Source organism: Oncorhynchus clarkii, chromosome 1 (assembly GCF_045791955.1).
Source record: "Oncorhynchus clarkii lewisi isolate Uvic-CL-2024 chromosome 1, UVic_Ocla_1.0, whole genome shotgun sequence".
NCBI classification, from domain to species: domain Eukaryota; kingdom Metazoa; phylum Chordata; class Actinopteri; order Salmoniformes; family Salmonidae; genus Oncorhynchus; species Oncorhynchus clarkii.
Window position 1 is genome coordinate 83,709,370 of NC_092147.1, and position 20,850 is coordinate 83,730,219.

Sequence of the window (20,850 nt, forward strand, 5' to 3'; positions counted from 1 at the left end):
TTTGTGAATGGTGAATTAGCCATCTCAAGGGTGGCGTCTTCCAGTATGTTCTACTGCATCTCCTAAAACAAGGGGAACTAACTAAGCAGGTGATGTGTCTTTACGGTGGTCGTGTGTACGAGCATGCCTGTCTGCTTCCATCTCTCAGCCCCTGTGTGTGTGTCTGTGTGTTTCACCTCCCAGACCCTTTGTGTGTGTGTGTGTGTATGTGTGTGTGTGTGTGTGTGTTTCACCTCCCAGCTCCTGTGATAACCCTATCTGTGACCTGTTTCCCAGGCAACATGCGTAGGAATAACATACTGAAACCCAAATGACCGAACAAACACGGCGTAAGCCCTCGCGCCTCGCGCCTCTGTGAACGTATGTAAACATGCTCCAGCGTAGAGAAGACAGGGAAGAAGAGCGTTACCAATCGCAGGAAAACAACATGCTAAAGAAGAGGAAAAATGAATATTGAAATCATCAAAGCAGACGCTGTCGTAGGCTTTTCTTCTTGTTCTGGAAGGCTCTCTGCACTGGTTTATCACACTCCTCCTTCACCTAGTTCTTTTATTTATGTCCACCTCCCTCCCTCCCTCCCTCCCTCCCTCCCTCCCTCCCTCCCTCCCTCCCTCCCTCCCTCCCTCCCTCCCTCCCTCTCCTCTCCTCTCCTCTCCTCTCTCCTCCCTCCCTCCCTCCTCCTTCCTCTCCTCTCTCCTCCCTCCTCCCTCCCTGCCTCCCTCCCTCCCTCCCTCTCCTCTCCTCTCTCCTCCCTCCTCCCTCCCTGCCACCCTCCCTACCTCCCTCCCCTCCTCCCCTCTCCTCCCTCCCCTTCTCATCTCTCCTCCTTCCCTCCCTCCCTCCCTCATCCCTCCCCTCTCCTCCCTCCCCTTCTCATCTCTCCTCCCTCCCTCCTCCCCTCCTCCCCCGCCCCTCCCTCTCCTCTCTCCTCCCTCACCTTCTCCTCCCTCCTCCCTCTCCTTCCTCCTCCTCCTCGCCTCTCCTCCCTCCCTCCCTCCCTCCCTCCCTCCCTCCCTCCCTCCCTCCCTCCCTCTCCTCTTTCCACCTCTCCTCCCTCCTCCCCCTCTCCCCCTCCTCCCTCTTCTCCCTCTCTCCCCCTCTTCCCTCCTTCCTCCCTTCCTCCATTCCTCCCCCCCTCTCCTCCTCCATGATTTTAAAGGAACATTAAAGTCCCCTTTCCTGAATCTAATGAAAGTGTTTGTCATTTTTCAAATGCGAGGTGTCAAATTAAGTGTGTGTGCTTTTGCGTACGTGCGTGTGTACCAGCGTGTGTTTGATGGCGCGGTGTGAAATTAAGCAAGCGGTTTATTTAAGAGGTGTGGAGAGAATCAAACACTCAGAGCTCATCTGAGGAGACGAAGGAGAAGAGAGCCAGAGACTTCAATCACTTCAAGCTCATATATATGTTCCTTTTGTTGAGCCAGCTATCTGCCATGCTAAGCCCATTTAACACTCACTCCCTGCATTTAAAACCCTGATTCCTGTTCCCTATGTGGTCTTAGTTCTATACAACACGACAAATATGATTTAGGATTTATTTAACATTTAGTTAACATTTTTAATGATTCCTGGAATTTCAGTGAAAAAAATAAGATGTTTTTATTTCAAGTCTGTTTTGTGTTCAGTGTCGGGGGAGGTATTCTGTGTGTGTGTTGGGGGGGCTGTGTGTGGGGGGGTCGGTGTGTGTGTGTGTTGGGGGGGGGGGGTATGTGTGTGTGTGTGTGTGTGTGTTGGGGGGGTCTGTGTGTGTGTGTGTTGGGGGGGGGGTCTGTGTGTGTTTGTGTGGGGATAACATCCAACCCCTCCCTCCATGGTGTATCTAGATAACATCCAACCCCTCCCTCCATGGTGTATCTAGATAACATCCAATCCCTCCCTCCATGGTGTCTCCAGATAACATCCATTCTTCCATCCATGGTCTCTCTAGATAACATTCTTCCATTCATGGTGTCTCTAGATAACATCCATTCTTCCCTCCACTGTGTCTCTAGATAACATCCCATCTTCCCTCCACTGTGTCTCTAGATAACATCCAATCCCTCCCTCCATGGTGTCTCTAGATAACATCCAATCCCTCCCTCCATGGTGTATCTAGATAACATCCAATCCCTCCCTCCATGGTGTATCTAGATGACATCCCATCTTCCCTCCACGGTGTCTCTAGATAACATCCATCCCTCTCTGGTCTCTCTAGATAACATCCCTCCCTCCATACTGACTCTAGATCACATCCATTATTCCCTCCATGGTGTCTCTAGATAACATCCATCCCTCCCTCCATGGTCTCTCTAGATAACATCAATTTTTCCCTCCATGGTGTCTCTAGATGACATCCATCCCTCCCTCCACTGTGTCTCTAGATGACATCCATCCCTCCCTCCACGGTGTCTCTAGATAACATCCAATCCCTCCCTCCATGGTGACTCTAGATAACATCCAATCCCTCCCTCCATGGTGACTCTAGATAACATCCAATCCCTCCCTCCATGGTGACTCTAGATAACATCCAATCCATCCCTCCATGGTGACTCTAGATAACATCCAATCCCTCCCTCCATGGTGACTCTAGATAACATCCAATCCCTCCCTCCATGGTGACTCTAGATAACATCCAATCCCTCCCTCCATGGTGTATCTAGATAACATCCAATCCCTCCCTCCATGGTGACTCTAGATAACATCCAATCCCTCCCTCCATGGTGTATCTAGATAACATCCATTCTTCCCTCCATGGTGTCTCTAGATAACATTCTTTCCTCCATGGTGTCTCTAGATAACATCCATTCTTCCCTCCATGATGTCTCTAGATAACATCCATTCTTCCCTCCATGGTCTCTCTAGATAACATCCATTCTTCCCTCCATGATGTCTCTAGATAACATCCATTCTTCCCTCCATGGTGTCTCTAGATGACATTCTTCCATCCATGGTGTCTCTAGATAACATCCATTCTTCCATCCATGGTGTCTCTAGATAACATCCATTCTTCCATCCATGGTGACTCTAGATAACATCCATTCTTCCCTCCATGGTGACTCTAGATAACATCCATTCTTCCCTCCATGGTGTCTCTAGGAAACATTCTTCCATCCATGGTGTCTCTAGATAACATTCTTCCCTCCATGGTGTCTCTAGATAACATTCTTCCCTCCATGATGTCTCTAGATAACATCCATTCTTCCATCCATGGTGTCTCTAGATAACATCCATTCTTCCATCCATGGTGTCTCTAGATAACATCCATTCTTCCATTCATGGTGTCTCTAGATAACATCCATTCTTCCATCCATGGTGTCTCTAGATAACATTCTTCCATCCATGGTGTCTCTAGATAACATTCTTCCCTCCATGGTGTCTCTAGATGACATTCTTCCCTCCATGGTGTCTCTAGATAACATTCTTCCCTCCATGGTGTCTCTAGATAACATCCATTCTTCCATCCATGGTGTCTCTAGATAACATCCATTCTTCCATCCATGGTGTCTCTAGATAACATCCATTATTCCATCCATGGTGTCTCTGGATAACATTCATTCTTCCATTCATGGTGTCTCTAGATAACATCCATTCTTCCATCCATGGTGTCTCTAGATAACATTATTCCCTTCATGGTGTCTCTAGATAACATTATTCCCTCCATGGTGTCTCTAGATAACATTCTTCCCTCCATGTTGTCTCTAGATAACATCCATTCTTCCATTCATGGTGTCTCTAGATAACATCCATTCTTCCATTCATGGTGTCTCTAGATAACATTATTCCCTCCATGGTGTCTCTAGATAACATTCTTCCCTCCATGTTGTCTCTAGATAACATCAATTCTTCCATCCATGGTGTCTCCAGATAACATAAATTCTTCCATCCATGGTGTCTCTAGATAACATCCATTCTTCCATCCATGGTGTCTCTAGATAACATCCATTCTTCCATTCATGGTGTCTCTAGATAACATGCATTCTTCCATCCATGGTGTCTCTAGATAACATCCATTCTTCCATCCATGGTGTCTCTAGATAACATTCTTCCATCCATGGTGTCTCTAGATAACATCCATTCTTCCATCCATGGTGTCTCTAGATAACATTCTTCCCTCCATGGTGTCTCTAGATAACATTCTTCCCTCCATGGTGTCTCTAGATAACATTCTTCCCTCCATGGTGTCTCTAGATAACATTCTTCCCTCCATGGTGTCTCTAGATAACATCCATTCTTCCATCCATGGTGTCTCTAGATAACATTCTTCCCTCCATGGTGTCTCTAGATAACATCCATTCTTCCATCCATGGTGTCTCTAGATAACATCCATTCTTCCATCCATGGTGTCTCTAGATAACATTCTTCCCTCCATGGTGTCTCTAGATAACATCCATTCTTCCATCCATGGTGTCTCTAGATAACATCCATTCTTCCATCCATGGTGTCTCTAGATAACATTCTTCCCTCCATGGTGTCTCTAGATAACATCCATTCTTCCATCCATGATGTCTCTAGATAACATCCATTCTTCCATCCATGGTGTCTCTAGATAACATCCATTCTTCCATCCATGATGTCTCTAGATAACATCCATTCTTCCCTCCATGGTGTCTCTAGATAACATCCATTCTTCCATCCGTGATGTCTCTAGATAACATCCATTCTTCCATCCATGGTGTCTCTAGATAACTTCCATTCTTCCATCCATGGTGTCTCTAGATAACATCCATTCTTCCATCCATGGTGTCTCTAGATAACATCCATTCTTCCATCCATGGTGTCTCTAGATAACATCCATTCTTCCCTCCATGATGTCTCTAGATAACATCCATTCTTCCATCCATGGTGTCTCCAGATAACATCCATTCTTCCATCCATGGTCTCTCTAGATAACATTCTTCCATTCATGGTGTCTCTAGATAACATCCATTCTTCCATTCATGGTGTCTCTAGATAACATTCTTCCATTCATGGTGTCTCTAGATAACATCCATTCTTCCATCCATGGTGTCTCTAGATAACATTCTTCCATCCATGGTCTCTCTAGATAACATTCTTCCATCCATGTTGTCTCTAGATAACATCCATTCTTCCCTCCATGGTGTCTCTAGATAACATTCTTCCATCCATGGTGTCTCTAGATAACATCCATTCTTCCATCCATGGTGTCTCTAGATAACATTCATTCATCCATGGTGTCTCTAGATAACATCCATTCTTCCATCCATGGTGACTCTAGATAACATCCATTCTTCCATCCATGGTGTCTCCAGATAACATCCATTCTTCCATCCATGGTCTCTCTAGATAACATTCTTCCATCCATGGTGTCTCTAGATAACATTCTTCCCTCCATGATGTCTCTAGATAACATCCATTCTTCCATCCATGGTGTCTCTAGATAACATCCATCCCTCCATGATGTCTCTAGATAACATTCTTCCATCCATGGTGTCTCCAGATAACATTCTTCCATCCATGGTGTCTCCAGATAACATCCATTCTTCCATCCATGGTGTCTCTAGATAACATCCATTCTTCCATTCATGGTGTCTCTAGATAACATCCATTCTTCCATCCATGGTGTATCTAGATAACATTCTTCCATCCATGGTGTCTCCAGATAACATCCATTCTTCCATCCATGGTGTCTCCAGATAACATCCATTCTTCCATCCATGGTGTCTCTAGATAACATCCATTCTTCCATTCATGGTGTCTCTAGATAACATCCATTCTTCCATTCATGGTGTCTCTAGATAACATCCATTCTTCCATCCATGGTGTCTCACGATAACATCCATTCTTCCATTCATGGTGTCTCTAGATAACATCCATTCTTCCATCCATGGTGTATCTAGATAACATTCTTCCATCCATGGTGTCTCCAGATAACATCCATTCTTCCATCCATGATGTCTCTAGATAACATCCATTCTTCCATCCATGGTGTCTCCAGATAACATCCATTCTTCCATCCATGGTCTCTCTAGATAACATTCTTCCATCCATGGTGTCTCTAGATAACATTCTTCCCTCCATGATGTCTCTAGATAACATCCATTCTTCCATCCATGGTGTCTCTAGATAACATCCATCCCTCCATGATGTCTCTAGATAACATTCTTCCATCCATAGTGTCTCCAGATAACATTCTTCCATCCATGGTGTCTCCAGATAACATCCATTCTTCCATCCATGGTGTCTCTAGATAACATCCATTCTTCCATTCATGGTGTCTCTAGATAACATCCATTCTTCCATCCATGGTGTATCTAGATAACATTCTTCCATCCATGGTGTCTCCAGATAACATCCATTCTTCCATCCATGGTGTCTCCAGATAACATCCATTCTTCCATCCATGGTGTCTCTAGATAACATCCATTCTTCCATTCATGGTGTCTCTAGATAACATCCATTCTTCCATTCATGGTGTCTCTAGATAACATCCATTCTTCCATCCATGGTGTCTCTAGATAACATCCATTCTTCCATTCATGGTGTCTCTAGATAACATCCATTCTTCCATCCATGGTGTATCTAGATAACATTCTTCCATCCATGGTGTCTCCAGATAACATCCATTCTTCCATCCATGGTGTCTCTAGATAACATCCATTCTTCCATTCATGGTGTCTCTAGATAACATTCTTCCATCCATGGTGTCTCTAGATAACATTCTTCCATCCATGGTGTCTCCAGATAACATCCATTCTTCCATCCATGGTGTCTCTAGATAACATCCATTCTTCCATTCATGGTGTCTCTAGATAACATCCATTCTTCCATCCATGGTGTATCTAGATAACATCCATTCTTCCATTCATGGTGTCTCTAGATAACATCCATTCTTCCATCCATGGTGTCTCTAGATAACATCCATCCCTCCATGATGTCTCTAGATAACATCCATCCATCCATGGTGTCTCTAGATAACATCCATCCCTCCATGGTGTCTCTAGATGACATCCATCCCTCCATGGTGTCTCTAGATAACATCCATTCCTCCATGGTGTCTCTAGATGACATCCATCCATCCATCCATCCACGGTGTCTCTAGATAACATCCATCCCTCCATGGTGTCTCTAGATGACATCCATCCCTCCATGGTGTCTCTAGATGACATCCATCCATCCATCCATCCATCCATCCATGGTGTCTCTAGATGACATCCATCCATCCATCCATCCATGGTGTCTCTAGATAACATCCCTCCATGGTGTCTCTAGATAACATCCATGGTGTCTCTAGATAACATTCCTCCATGGTGTCTCTAGATAACATCACTCCACTGTGTCTCTAGATAACATCCCTCCACTGTGTCTCTAGATAACATCCCTCCACTGTGTCTCTAGATAACATCCCTCCACTGTGTCTCTAGATAACATCCCTCCACTGTGTCTCTAGATAACATCCCTCCACTGTGTCTCTAGATAACATCCCTCCTCTGTGTCTCTAGATAACATCCCTCCACTGTGTCTCTAGATAACATCCCTCCACTGTGTCTCTAGATAACATCCCTCCACTGTGTCTCTAGATAACATCCCTCCACTGTGTCTCTAGATAACATCCCTCCTCTGTGTCTCTAGATAACATCCCTCCACTGTGTCTCTAGATAACATCCCTCCACTGTGTCTCTAGATAACATCCCTCCACTGTGTCTCTAGATAACATCCCTCCACTGTGTCTCTAGATAACATCCCTCCACTGTGTCTCTAGATAACATCCCTCCACTGTGTCTCTAGATAACATCAGGACTGAAAGTGGAAAAAATGATTGTTTTTCTTTAGTTAGACACCAAACAAATAATGAAACTCAGTCAAAGGACAGCAGCATTGTTTCCTCAATATAGAACAAAATGTTGAATTAATGACTTAGATGCAATGCTCTGTATTTGCTGAAATGTAACAATTTGTGTTATGATTTCAGATTTTCAGAAGACCTCTTAGATTTGTGTTACACCAACGGTTAAGGTCTGAACAGCGCTGTATAGTCTTACAGCTACTGTGTGTGTGTGTGTGTGTGTGTGTGTGTGTGTGTGTGTGTGTGTGTGTGTGTGTGTGTGTGTGTGTGTGTGTGTATGTGTGTGTGTGTATGTGTGTGTGTGTGTGTATGTGTGTGTGTGTGTGTGTGTGTGTGTGTGTGTGTGTGTGTGTGTGTGTGTGTGTGTGTGTGTGTGTGCCCATGTTTGTGTACATGTTGACTTTGTCTAACCGTACCAACCTTCTACCCCCCACCCCCCCCCCCCCCAAGCTTATTAATTCTCATCACCAAAACATCACTCCACCCTCTCCCTCCCTTCACTCACCCCCCTCCCTCCCCTCTCCCTGCCCCCCTCACTCACTCCCGTCACTCACATCCCTCCCTTCCCCCCCATCCCTCCTTCACTCTGTCTCTGCCCCTGTCTTTCTGTGCTCTGTGAGCTGTGTAATTGTCTGTGTGAGGCCCGGTGCTGTGAACAAGGGGCCAGGCTCTCAGCTGGCCCCACCCCTGTTATCTTCCCAGTGCCGGGGAAGGAGAGGAGAACAACAGAGAAGAATAGTTTGGACCAGTCACTGAAACCAATAGACAGGAGTAGTCCCAAACCTGCTTACTATGGAGGAGACAGTCTCCCTACCAACAAATGAGGGAGAGGGAAATGAGGGAGGTCCTACTCCTATCCCTACTCCTATCCCTACCCCTGCTCCTACCCCTGCTCCTACTCCTAACCTTCCCCCTACTCCTATCTCTACTCCTATCCCTACCCCTGCTCCTACCCCTGCTCCTACTCCTAACCCTCCCCCTACTCCTATCTCTACTCTTATCCCTACCCCTGCTCCTACCCCTGCTCCTACTCCTAACCCTCCCCCTACTCCTATCTCTACTCCTATCTCTACTCCTACTCCATACCCCTACCCATACTCCTTTCCCTTCTCCTTTCCCTACTCCTACCCCTATCCCTACTCCTACTCCTACCCCTATCCCTGCTCCTACTCCTACCCCTATCCCTGCTCCTATCCCTACCCCTCCTCCTACCCCTGCTCCTACTCCTATCCCTACTCCTATCCCTACCCCTCCTCCTACCCCTGCTCCTACTCCTACTCCTATCCCTACTCCTATCCCTACCCCTGCTCTTACCCCTGCTCCTACTCCTACCCCTATCCCTGCTCCTACTTCTACCCCTATCACTATCCCTACCCCTACTTCTACCCCTATCACTATCCCTACTCCTACCCCTACTTCTACCCCTATCACAATCCCTACTCCTACCCCTATCACTATCCCTACCCCTACTTCTACCCCTATCACTATCCCTACTCCTACCCCTATCACTATCCCTACCCCTACTTCTACCCCTATCACTATCCCTACCCCTACTTCTACCCTATCACTATCCCTACCCCTACTTCTACCCCTATCACTATCCCTACTCCTACCCCTACTCCTACCCCTATCACTATCCCTACCCCTACTTCTACCCCTATCACTATCCCTACCCCTATCACAATCCCTACCCCTACTCCTATCCCTATCACTATCCCTACTCCTACCCCTACTCCTACCCCTATCCCTACCCCTACTTCTATCCCTATCACTATCCCTACTCCTACCCCTATCACTATCCCTACCCCTACTCCTACCCCATCACTATCCCTACCACTACTTCTACCCCTATCACTATCCCTACTCCTACGCCTACTCCTACCCCTATCACTATCCCTACCCCTACTTCTACCCCTATCACTATCCCTACCCCTACTTCTACCCCTATCACTATCCCTACCCCTACTTCTACCCCTATCACAATCCCTACCCCTACTCCTATCACTATCCCTACCCCTACTCCTAACCCTACTCCTACCCCTATCACTATCCCTACTCCTATCCCTACCCCTACTCCTACCCCTACTCCTACCCCTATCCCTATCCCTACTCATATCCATATCACTATCCCTACTCCTACCCCTATCACTATCCCTACCCCTACTCCTATCCCTATCACTATCCCTACCCCTACTCCTATCCCTATCACTATCCCTACCCCTACTTCTACTCCTATCACAATCCCTACCCCTACTTCTATCCCTATCACTATCCCTACTCCTACCCCTATCACTATCCCTACCCCTACTTCTACCCCTATCACTATCCCTACCCCTACTCCTAACCCTACTCCTATCCCTATCCCTACCCCTACTCCTATCCCTACCCCTATCACTATCACTATCCCTACTCCTATCCCTACCCCTACTCATATCCCTATCCCTACTCCTACCCCTATCACTATCCCTACCCCTACTTCTACCCCTATCCCTACCCCTACTTCTACCCCTATCACTATCCCTACCCCTACTCCTACCCCTATCACTATCCCTACCCCTACTCCTACCCCTATCACTATCCCTACCCCTACTCCTACCCCTATCACTATCCCTACCCCTACTTCTACCCCTATCCCTACCCCTACTTCTACCCCTATCACTATCCCTACCCCTACTTCTACCCCTATCACTACTCCTACCCCTACTTCTACCCCTACTTCTACCCCTATCACTATCCCTACTTAAATCAAATCAAAATCAAATCAAATGTATTTATATAGCCCTTCGTACATCAGCTGATATCTCAAAGTGCTGTACAGAAACCCAGCCTAAAACCCCAAACAGCAAGCAATGCAGGTGTAGAAGCACGGTGGCTAGGAAAAACTCCCTAGAAAGGCCAAAACCTAGGAAGAAACCTAGAGAGGAACCAGGCTATGAGGGGTGGCCAGTCCTCTTCTGGCTGTGCCGGGTGGAGATTATAACAGAACATGGTCAAGATGTTCATAAATGACCAGCATGGTCGAATAATAATAAGGCAGAACAGTTGAAACTGGAGCAGCAGCACAGTCAGGTGGACTGGGGACAGCAAGGAGTCATCATGTCAGGTATTTCTGGGGCATGGTCCTAGGGCTCAGGTCAGTTGAAACTGGAGCAGCAGCATGGCCAGGTGGACTGGGGACAGCAAGGAGTCATCATGTCAGGTAGTCCTGGGGCATGGTCCTAGGGCTCAGGTCCTCCGAGAGAGAGAAAGAAAGAGAGAAGGAGAGAATTAGAGAACGCACACTTAGATTCACATAGGACACCGAATAGGACAGGAGAAGTACTCCAGATATAACAAACTGACCCTAGCCCCCCGACACATACACTACTGCAGCATAAATACTGGAGGCTGAGACAGGAGGGGTCAGGAGACACTGTGGCCCCATCCGAGGACACCCCCGGACAGGGCCTATCCCTACCCCTACTCCTACCCCTACTCCTATCACTATCCCTACCCCTACCCCTATCACTATCCCTATCACTATCCCTACCCCTACCTCTACTCCTACCCCTATCACTATCCCTACCCCTACTCCTATCCCTACCCCTACTCCTATCCCTACCCCTACTCCTACCCCTACTCCTAGCTGTTGTTGAGGAGTGGGAGGGGAGGGGAGGTGTAGCTACCAGCTAGTCCTAGTGAGGAGTGGGAGGGGGGGGGGAGTGTAGCTACCAGCTAGTCCTGTTGAGGAGTGGGAGGGGAGGTGTAGCTACCAGCTAGTCCTGTTGAGGAGTGGGAGGGGAGGGGAGGTGTAGCTACCAGCTAGTCCTGTTGAGGAGTGGGAGGGGAGGGGAGGTGTAGCTACCAGCTAGTCCTGTTGAGGAGTGGGAGGGGAGGTGTAGCTACCAGCTAGTCCTGTTGAGGAGGGGAGGGGAGGTGTAGCTACCAGCTAGTCCTGTTGAGGAGTGGGAGGGGAGGTGTAGCTACCAGCTAGTCCTGTTTTGGTGGGATCAGGGGGATTTGAAGAGGATAGTCAGGGTAATAACTAAGAGGTGTGGTGATAAGTGTAGTCTAGGTGTGTGGTAGTCAGGGTAATAACTAAGAGGTGTGGTGATAAGTGTAGTCTAGGTGTGTGGTAGTCAGGGTAATAACTAAGAGGTGTGGTGATAAGTGTAGTCTAGGTGTGTGGTAGTCAGGGTAATAACTAAGAGGTGTGGTGATAAGTGTAGTCTAGGTATATGGTAGTCAGGGTAATAACTAAGAGGTGTGGTGATAAGTGTAGTCTAGGTGTGTGACAGAGTGTACGTCTGAGGAGCTGAAGAGTGTGTGTGTGTGTGTGTGAAGTGTGTGTGAGTGTAGTGTGAGGCCCAGCCTTGCAGTCGGGGCAGTACCCAGAGAATGGGGGTCTGTGGCTGGGGCAGGTGTGGCTCACCATGAGGCTGGCAAAATGCCAACCCTCCACCCTCCCCTTAACCTCTGCCTCTCACACACACTCTTAAGCGCACACACACACACACACACACACACTCTCTTTCACTCATCCCCCTTTCTGTGCTGTCAGCACCTCCTCCCCTGCCCACCCCCCTGGGGTGCAAGCAGGAGCTGGCTCGAGGGGATTATGGGAAGAAAAAAAGGAGCCTAAAACAGTCATCTGTTTCCTTCCTGTTGTATTCCCAAATGGCACCCTATTCCCTATTTAGTGCACTGCTTGCGACCAGGGTCCATAGTGGAGCCCAAAGGGATCTGGTCTGAAGTAGTGCACTATAATAGGGGAATAGTGCTCCGGTCTAAAGTAGTGCACTATAATAGGGGAATAGTGCTCCGGTCTAAAGTAGTGCACTGTAATAGGGGAATAGTGCTCCGGTCTAAAGTAGTGCACTATAATAGGGGAATAGGGAACCATTTGTGACTCAGCCCATGGTGGGCAAAACCTGCCTAAGTCTCTTCTTGGCAGAGCCTGACAAACTACCAGCTTTGTTTTGCACCAGGCAGGCAGGGAGATAGGGAGACAGAGAGGCAGGCAGGGAGGGGGGGAGGCAGGGAGGGGGGGAGGCAGGGAGGCAGGGAGGGAGACTAACCAATAGGGAGGGATGGAGATAGACAGGCAGGGAGGGACAGAGGGAGACAGACAGACAGGGGGGGAGGGAGGCAGGGAGGGAGACTAACCAATAGGGAGGGATGGAGATAGGGAGGGAGACAAGCAGGGAGGGAGGCAAGGGAGGGAGACAGGAAGGAAGGGAGGGAGACTGACAGGGAGGGAGACTGACCGATAGAGAGGGAGGGAGACAGAAAGGAAGGGAGGAAGACTGACAAGGAGGGAGACTGACCGATAGGGATGGAGGGAGACAGGAAGGAAGGGAGGGAGACTGACAGGGAGGGAGACTGACCGATAGGGATGGAGGGAGACAGGAAGGAAGGGAGGGAGACTGACAGGGAGGGAGGGAGACTGACCAATAGGGAGGGAGGGAGACTGACTGATAGGGATGGAGGGAGACAGGAAGTAAGGAAGGGAGACTGACAGGGAGGGAGACTGACCGATAGGGAGGGAGGGAGACTGACTGATAGGGATGGAGGGAGACAGGAAGGAAGGGAGGGAGACTGACAGGGAGGTAGGGAGGGAGACTGACCAATAGGGAGGGAGCGAGACGGACCGATTGGGAGGCAGGGAGACTGACCGATAGGGAGGGAGGGAGACAGGAAGGAAGGGAGGGAGACTGACAGGGAGGGAGACTGACCGATAGGGAGGGAGGGAGACTGACTGATAGGGATGGAGGGAGACAGGAAGGAAGGGAGGGAGACTGACAGGGAGGGAGACTGACCGATAGGGAGGGAGGGAGACTGACTGATAGGGATGGAGGGAGACAGGAAGGAAGGGAGGGAGACTGACAGGGAGGGAGACTGACCGATAGGGATGGAGGGAGACTGATTGATAGGGATGGAGGGAGACAGGAAGGAAGGGAGGGAGGGAGACTGACAGGGAGGGAGGGAGACTGACTGATAGGGATGGAGGGAGACAGGAAGGAAGGGAGGGAGACTGACAGGGAGGGAGACTGACCGATAGGGATGGAGGGAGACTGATTGATAGGGATGGAGGGAGACAGGAAGGAAGGGAGGGAGACTGACAGGGAGGGAGACTGACCGATAGGGATGGAGGGAGACAGGAAGGAAGGGAGGGAGACTGACAGGGAGGGAGGGAGACTGACCGATAGGGAGGGAGGGAGACTGACTGATAGGGATGGAGGGAGACAGGAAGTAAGGAAGGGAGACTGACAGGGAGGGAGACTGACCGATAGGGAGGGAGACTGACTGATAGGGATGGAGGGAGACAGGAAGGAAGGGAGGGAGACTGACAGGGAGGTAGGGAGGGAGACTGACCGATAGGGAGGGAGCGAGACGGACCGATTGGGAGGCAGGGGGACTGACCGATAGGGAGGGAGGGACAAAGTCAGACACGGAGGGAGACTGACCGATAGGGATGGAGGGAGACAGGAAGGAAGGGAGGGAGACTGACAGGGAGGGAGACTGACCGATAGGGATGGAGGGAGACTGATTGATAGGGATGGAGGGAGACAGGAAGGAAGGGAGGGAGGGAGACTGACAGGGAGGGAGGGAGACTGACTGATAGGGATGGAGGGAGACAGGAAGGAAGGGAGGGAGACTGACAGGGAGGGAGACTGACCGATAGGGATGGAGGGAGACTGATTGATAGGGATGGAGGGAGACAGGAAGGAAGGGAGGGAGGGAGACTGACAGGGAGGAAGGGAGACTGACCGATAGGGAAGGAGGGACAAAATCAGGCACGGAGGGAGACTGACCGATAGGGATGGAGGGAGACAGGAAGGAAGGGAGGGAGGCTGACAGGGAGGGAGACTGACCGATAGGGATGGAGGGAGACAGGAAGGAAGGGAGGGAGACTGACCGATAGGGATGGAGGGAGACAGGAAGGAAGGGAGGGAGGGAGACTGACAGGGAGGGAGACTAGCTAAAGGAATTACAGTCAGACTGTCTCTGTAGCTACACGACATCTATTGTTTGTGTTGCAGTGTTCTGTGTCAGCAGGTGACCGACTTTCTGTCGTTTGTGGGGTTCAATTCAATACAGCTTTATTTGTCCCCTTGGGGCAATTTACACACCTAGGAAGTGGTATTGTTTGTTGTTTAGTGCATATGTGAAGTAGACTGGTAGGAAATGTGCCAGGAAAACATTTATGACCTTGAGTTGAATGGAGCACTTATCATTGGCTTGTTTGATTGACACTCCATCTCTAGAGGCTGTAGTGAAGCTACACTGTTATTGTTCTCTCTCTCTCTCTCTGAGTCTCTCTCTTTCTCTCTCTCTCTCTCTCTCTCTCTCTGAGTCTCTCTCTTTCTCTCTTTCTCTCTCTCTCTCTCTCTCTCTCTCTCTCTCTCTCTGAGTCTCTCTGTCTGTTTTTCTGTCTGTCTGTGTCTCTGTCTCCGTCTGTGTCTCTGTCTCTGTGTCTCTCTCTCTCTCTCTCTCTCTCTCTCTCTCTCTCTCCTCCTCTGTCTAGCCCGTCTCTCTCTCTCTCTCTCTCTCTCTCTCTCTCTCTCTCTCCTCTGTCTAGCCCGTCTCTCTCTCTCTCTCTCTCTCTCTCTCTCTCTCTCTCTCTCCTCCTCTGTCTAGCCCGTCTCTCTCTCTCTCTCTCCTCCTCTGTCTATCCCGTCTCTCTCTCTCTCTCTCTCTCTCTCTCGCTCCTCCTCTGTCTATCCCATCTCTCTCTCTCTCTCTCTCTCTCTCTCTCTCTCTCTCTCCTCCTCTCTCTATCCCATCTCTCTCTCTCTCTCTCTCTCCTCCTCTGTCTATCCTGTCTCTCTCTCTCTCTCCTCCTCTGTCTAACCTGTCTCTCTCTCCCCTCCAGGTGCTCAGCTCCATGTGTACTGAGGGTGACCTGTTGGATCTCTGCTTCAGTCTCCTGCAGCCGTACCAGCTTCTGTCCGTGGAGCTGCCTGAAGGACCCCAAGGATCCCACACCACCGGGACGTCCTGGGCAGATGCCTGTGTGTACGAGTGCGCCCGCGGCCGCCTCCAACGTCTCTCGGCGACCCGTATCCCCGTCTCCTCGCGCCCTGTCTCCTGCTGCCGCCACCCCTCCTCAACCACCCTGCTACTGGGCCTCAGCGACTCCTCTCTGGTCCTCTACGATGAGAGGAGAGGGGTGTCGCTGCTTGCCCCCTGCCCCATCCTGCCCGTCCTGGTGGCCTGGCACCCTGCAGGGGGGGTGGTGGTGGTGGGGGGAGGCCAGGGGGAACTGATGGCTCTGGATCTTGGCTTGGCTCCTCTAGGTATAAACAACTATTATTTTTGACCGGCCAGCACTCACTTTTCACCCATGTTTAAATATAATGTTGAGCATTTTGTATGTTTTATTGAACAGAGGAGAGACAGTGAGGGGTAGAGAGTGTGTCACAAGGTCATTGGGCCGGATTCCAACCAATGCCGACAGCGCTAGACATCTGTGCTGTAGGCGAATGGACTGACTGCTCGACCACAACGTTCACTTGAATAGAAGTGGCAATAGAAGCTTTGTTTTAACATGTCTTAGTGGACCACATAGTGAGGTCCGTCTCAGCGTGCAGCTTCCTCAGAGTGTGGTGTGTACAACACACACACCTGAATGGCCTTTCTGTAATAGTCAGACAGACCCATTATACCTGCAGCTTCATTATCTTACAATATACCATTTATTATACAGCATAAAATACTCTCTTTTCTAATACCACTTTGTTTTCTGTCATTTTGTGTTGTTTAGACCTGTTGTGTATGAAATAATAATGTCAATAAATGTTAATTAGATGGATTAATCATTTGTAATGATTTTGCCCCTCTAGGGTTGACCCTAGTGGGAGAGGACCCATCCCCAGCCACCACCACTCTGAGGCTTGCCCAGCATCTGCACTGTCCTGGGGGGCTGGAGGGGCTGTGGTGGGCTGGGGGGACGGGGCTGGAGGGAGCTGATACACTGTTGCTGGCCTTCCATGGAGGGCCACTGGCCGCACTGAGGTTCAGACTGGGTGGGTGGAGTGGACAGTACCATGTGTCTCTCTCTCTCTCTCTGTCTGTCTCTCTCTCTCTGTCTCTCTCGCTCGCTGTCTGTCTCTCTCGCTCGCTGTCTGTCTCTCTTGCTGTCTGTCTGTGTCTCGCTGTCTGTCTGTCCCTCTCTCTGTCTCTCTCTGTCTCTGTCTCTCTCTGTCTCGCTCTCTGTCTCTCTTTGTCTCTCTCTCTGTGTCTCTTGGTCTCTGTCTCTCTGTGTCTCTCGGTCTCTGTCTCTCTCGCTGTCTGTCTGTCTCTCTCTCGCTGTCTGTCTCTCTCTCTCTCGCTGTCTGTCTCTCTCTCAATTCAATTCAATTCAAGGGCTTTATTGGCATGGGAAACATGTGTTAACATTGCCAAAGCAAGTGAGGTAGATAATATATAAAGTGAAATAAACAATAAAAATGAACAGTAAACATTACACATACAGAAGTTTCAAAACAATAAAGACATTACAAATGTCATATTATATATATATACAGTGTTTTAACAATGTACAAATGGTTAAAGGACACAAGATAAAATAAATAAGCATAAATATGGGTTGTATTTACAATGGTGTGTGTTCTTCACTGGTTGACCTTTTCTCGTGGCAACAGGTCATACATCTTGCTGCTGTGATGGCACACTGTGGAATTTCACCCTGTAGATATGGGAGTTTTTCAAAATTGGATTTGTTTTCAAATTCTTTGTGGATCTGTGTAATCTGAGGGAAATATGTCTCTCTAATATGGTCATACATTGGGCAGGGGGTTAGGAAGTGCAGCTCAGTTTCCACCTCATTTTGTGGGCATTGAGCACATAGCCTGTCTTCTCTTGAGAGCCATGTCTGCCTTCGGCGGCCTTTCTCAATAGCAAGGCTATGCTCACTGAGTCTGTACATAGTCAAAGCTTTCCTTAATTTTGGGTCAGTCACAGTAGTCAGGTATTCTGCCGCTGTGTACTCTCTGTTTAGGGCCAAATAGCATTCTAGTTTGCTCTGTTTTTTTGTTTATTCTTTCCAATGTGTCAAGTAATTATCTTTTTGTTTTCTCATGATTTGGTTGGGTCTAATTGTGCTGTTGTCCTGGGGCTCTGTAGGGTGTGTTTGTGTTTGTGAACAGAGCCCCAGGACCAGCTTGCTTAGGGGACTCTTCTCCAGGTTCATCTCTCTGTAGGTGATGGCTTTGTTATGGAAGGTTTGTGAATCGCTTCCTTTTAGGTGGTTGTAGAATTTAACGGCTCTTTTCTGGATTTTGATAATTAGTGGGTATCGGCCTAATTCTGCTCTGCGTGCATTATTTGGTGTTCTACGTTGTACACGGAGGATATTTTTGCAGAATTCTGCGTGCAGAGTCTCAATTTGGTGTTTGTCCCATTTTGTGAAGTATTGGTTGGTGAGCGGACCCCAAACCTCACAACCATAAAGGGCAATGGGCTCTATGACTGATTCAAGTATTTTTAGCCAAATCCTAATTGGTATGTTGAAATTTATGTTTCTTTTGATGGCATAGAATGCCCTTCTTGCCTTATCTCTCAGATCGTTCACAGCTTTGTGGAAGTTACCTGTGGCGCTGATGTTTAGGCCAAGGTATGTATAGTTTTTTGTGTGCTCTAGGGCAACAGTGTCTAGATGGAATTTGTATTTGTGGTCCTGGTGACTGGATCTTTTTTGGAACACCATTATTTTGGTCTTACTGAGATTTACTGTCAGGGCCCAGGTCTGACAGAATCTGTGCATAAGATCTAGGTGCTGCTGTAGGCCCTCCTTGGTTGGTGACAGAAGCACCAGATCATCGGCAAACTGCAGACATTTGACTTCGGATTCTAGCAGGGGGAGGCCGGGTGCTGCAGACTTTTCTAGTGCCTGCGCCAATTCGTTGATATATATGTTGAAGAGGGTGGGGCTTAAGCTGCATCCCTGTCTAACCCCACGACCCTGTGGAAAGAAATGTGTGTGTTTTTTGCCAATTTTAACCGCACACTTGTTGTTTGTGTACATGGATTTTATAATGTCGTATGTTTTACCCCCAACACCACTTTCCATCAGTTTGTATAGCAGACCCTCATGCCAAATTGAGTCTAAGGCTTTTTTGAAATCAACAAAGCATGAGAAGACTTTGCCTTTGTTTTGGTTTGTTTGGTTGTCAATTGGGGTGTGCAGGGTGAATACATGGTCTGTTGTACGGTAATTTGGTAAAAAGCCAATTTGACATTTGCTCAGTACATTGTTTTCATTGAGGAAATGTACGAGTCTGCTGTTAATGATAATGCAGAGGATTTTCCCAAGGTTACTGTTGACACATATTCCACGGTAGTTATTGGGGTCAAATTTGTCTCCACTTTTGTGGATTGGAGTGATCAGTCCTTGGTTCCAAATATTGGGGAAGATGCCAGAGCTAAGTATGATGTTAAAGAGTTTTAGTATAGCCAATTGGAATTTGTTGTCTATATATTTGATCATTTCATTGAGGATACCATCAACACCACAGGCCTTTTTGGGTTGGAGGGTTTTTATTTTGTCCTGTAACTCATTCAATGTAATTGGAGAATCCAATGGGTTCTGGTAGTCTTTAATAGTTGATTCTAAGATCTGTATTTGATCATGTATATGTTTTTGCTCTTTATTCTTTGTTATAGAGCCAAAAAGATTGGAGAAGTAGTTTACCCATACATCTCCATTTTGGATAGATAATTATTTGTGTTGTTGTTTGTTTAGTGTTTTCCAATTTTCCCAGAAGTGGTTAGAGTCTATGGATTCTTCAATTGCATTGAGCTGATTTCTCTCTCTCTCTCGCTGTCTGTCTCTCTCTCTCGCTGTCTGTCTCTCCCTCTCGCTGTCTGTCTGTCTCTCTCTCGCTGTCTGTCTCAATCGCTGTCTGTCTCTCTCTCTCGCTGTCTGTCTGTCTCTCTCGCTGTCTGTCTGCTCTCAAGGTCCTGAGGAGCAGCTGATTAATAGAATGTAACAGTGTGGGGCTGAAACAAAACCCTGCACTCCCTGTAAACCTCCCTCCCCAGAAGGAGGGTTGGTTGGCCACCCCTGCCCTAACATCCATACTGTTTAGTTGTATTAATTCTCTTTCCTGTTTATTTAGTATTTTAGACAGTACAGCGGGAAAACAGAGAGGGAGACTGAATGTAAGAGCAGAGACAGAAGAGGTCTAGACGGGACTCAAACCCCCGTCGCCAGGCGGTAGGGTAGCCCATAACTTGTTAAGTTTGTGTAGTGCTGGAACAAAACCCTGCATACCTACTATCACTTTAGGAGAGGAGCACATCACTCACATCTCTCCCACACACACACACACACACAGTGTTGGCTACATCAACCCCTACATCCATACTGTTAGAGTTGAGGGAAGTTAATGTGTGGGTCGGTCGGTTGGCGAGGGCAAGCAGAAGGAATCATAGCTCGTAGAGGTTATTCAATAATCGCCCCTGGGCCATGGGCCCCCCACAGGTGCATTCTGGGATGCATTTTTCCGATAAATCGTTTACAGTGGCTGTGTCCCCTGGGGCCCTCAGATTAAGTTTGCCAATCAAAACGTTCCTGCCGAGGAGGAGAGGAGCACGTCTCTTAATTGTTGTGACTTTGGAAGAAGATGCGATGTGACACTGTCATAATAAAACCATGTGTGTGTGTAGAGGGGGGTTGTATGTGGGGGGAAATGTGTGTGTGTGTGTGTGTGTGTGTGTGTGTGTGTGTGTGTGTGTGTGTGTGTGTGTGTGTGTGTGTGTGTGTGTGTGTGTGTGTGTGTGTGTGTGTGTAGAGGGGGGTTGTATGTGGGGGAAAATGTGTGAGTGTGTGTGTGTGTGTGTGTGTAGGGGGGGGTTGTATGTGGGGGGAAATGTGTGAGTGTGTGTGTGTGTGTGTGTGTGTGTGTGTGTGTGTGTGTGTGTGTGTGTGTGTGTGTGTGTGTGTGTGTGTAGGGGAGAGGGGGTTGTATGTGGGGGGAAATGTGTGAGTGTAGGTGTGTGTGTGTGTGTGTGTGTGTGTTTAGGGGAGGTTGTATGTGTGGGGAAATGTGTGAGTGTGTGTGTGTGTGTGTAGGGGGGGTTGT

General features: G+C 48.3%; 1 protein-coding gene across 1 annotated transcript in view; it reads left to right on the forward strand.

Moving 5' to 3' along the window:
• LOC139413429 (WD repeat containing planar cell polarity effector) overlaps nt 1–20,850 on the forward strand; it is a 170,229-nt gene that overhangs the window by 94,498 nt on the left and 54,881 nt on the right. Inside the window, exons 10-11 of the mRNA XM_071160802.1 lie at nt 15,639–16,062; nt 16,609–16,791. Coding sequence (XP_071016903.1) covers nt 15,639–16,062; nt 16,609–16,791 — 607 coding nt within the window. The remainder of the gene's footprint in view (nt 1–15,638; nt 16,063–16,608; nt 16,792–20,850) is intronic.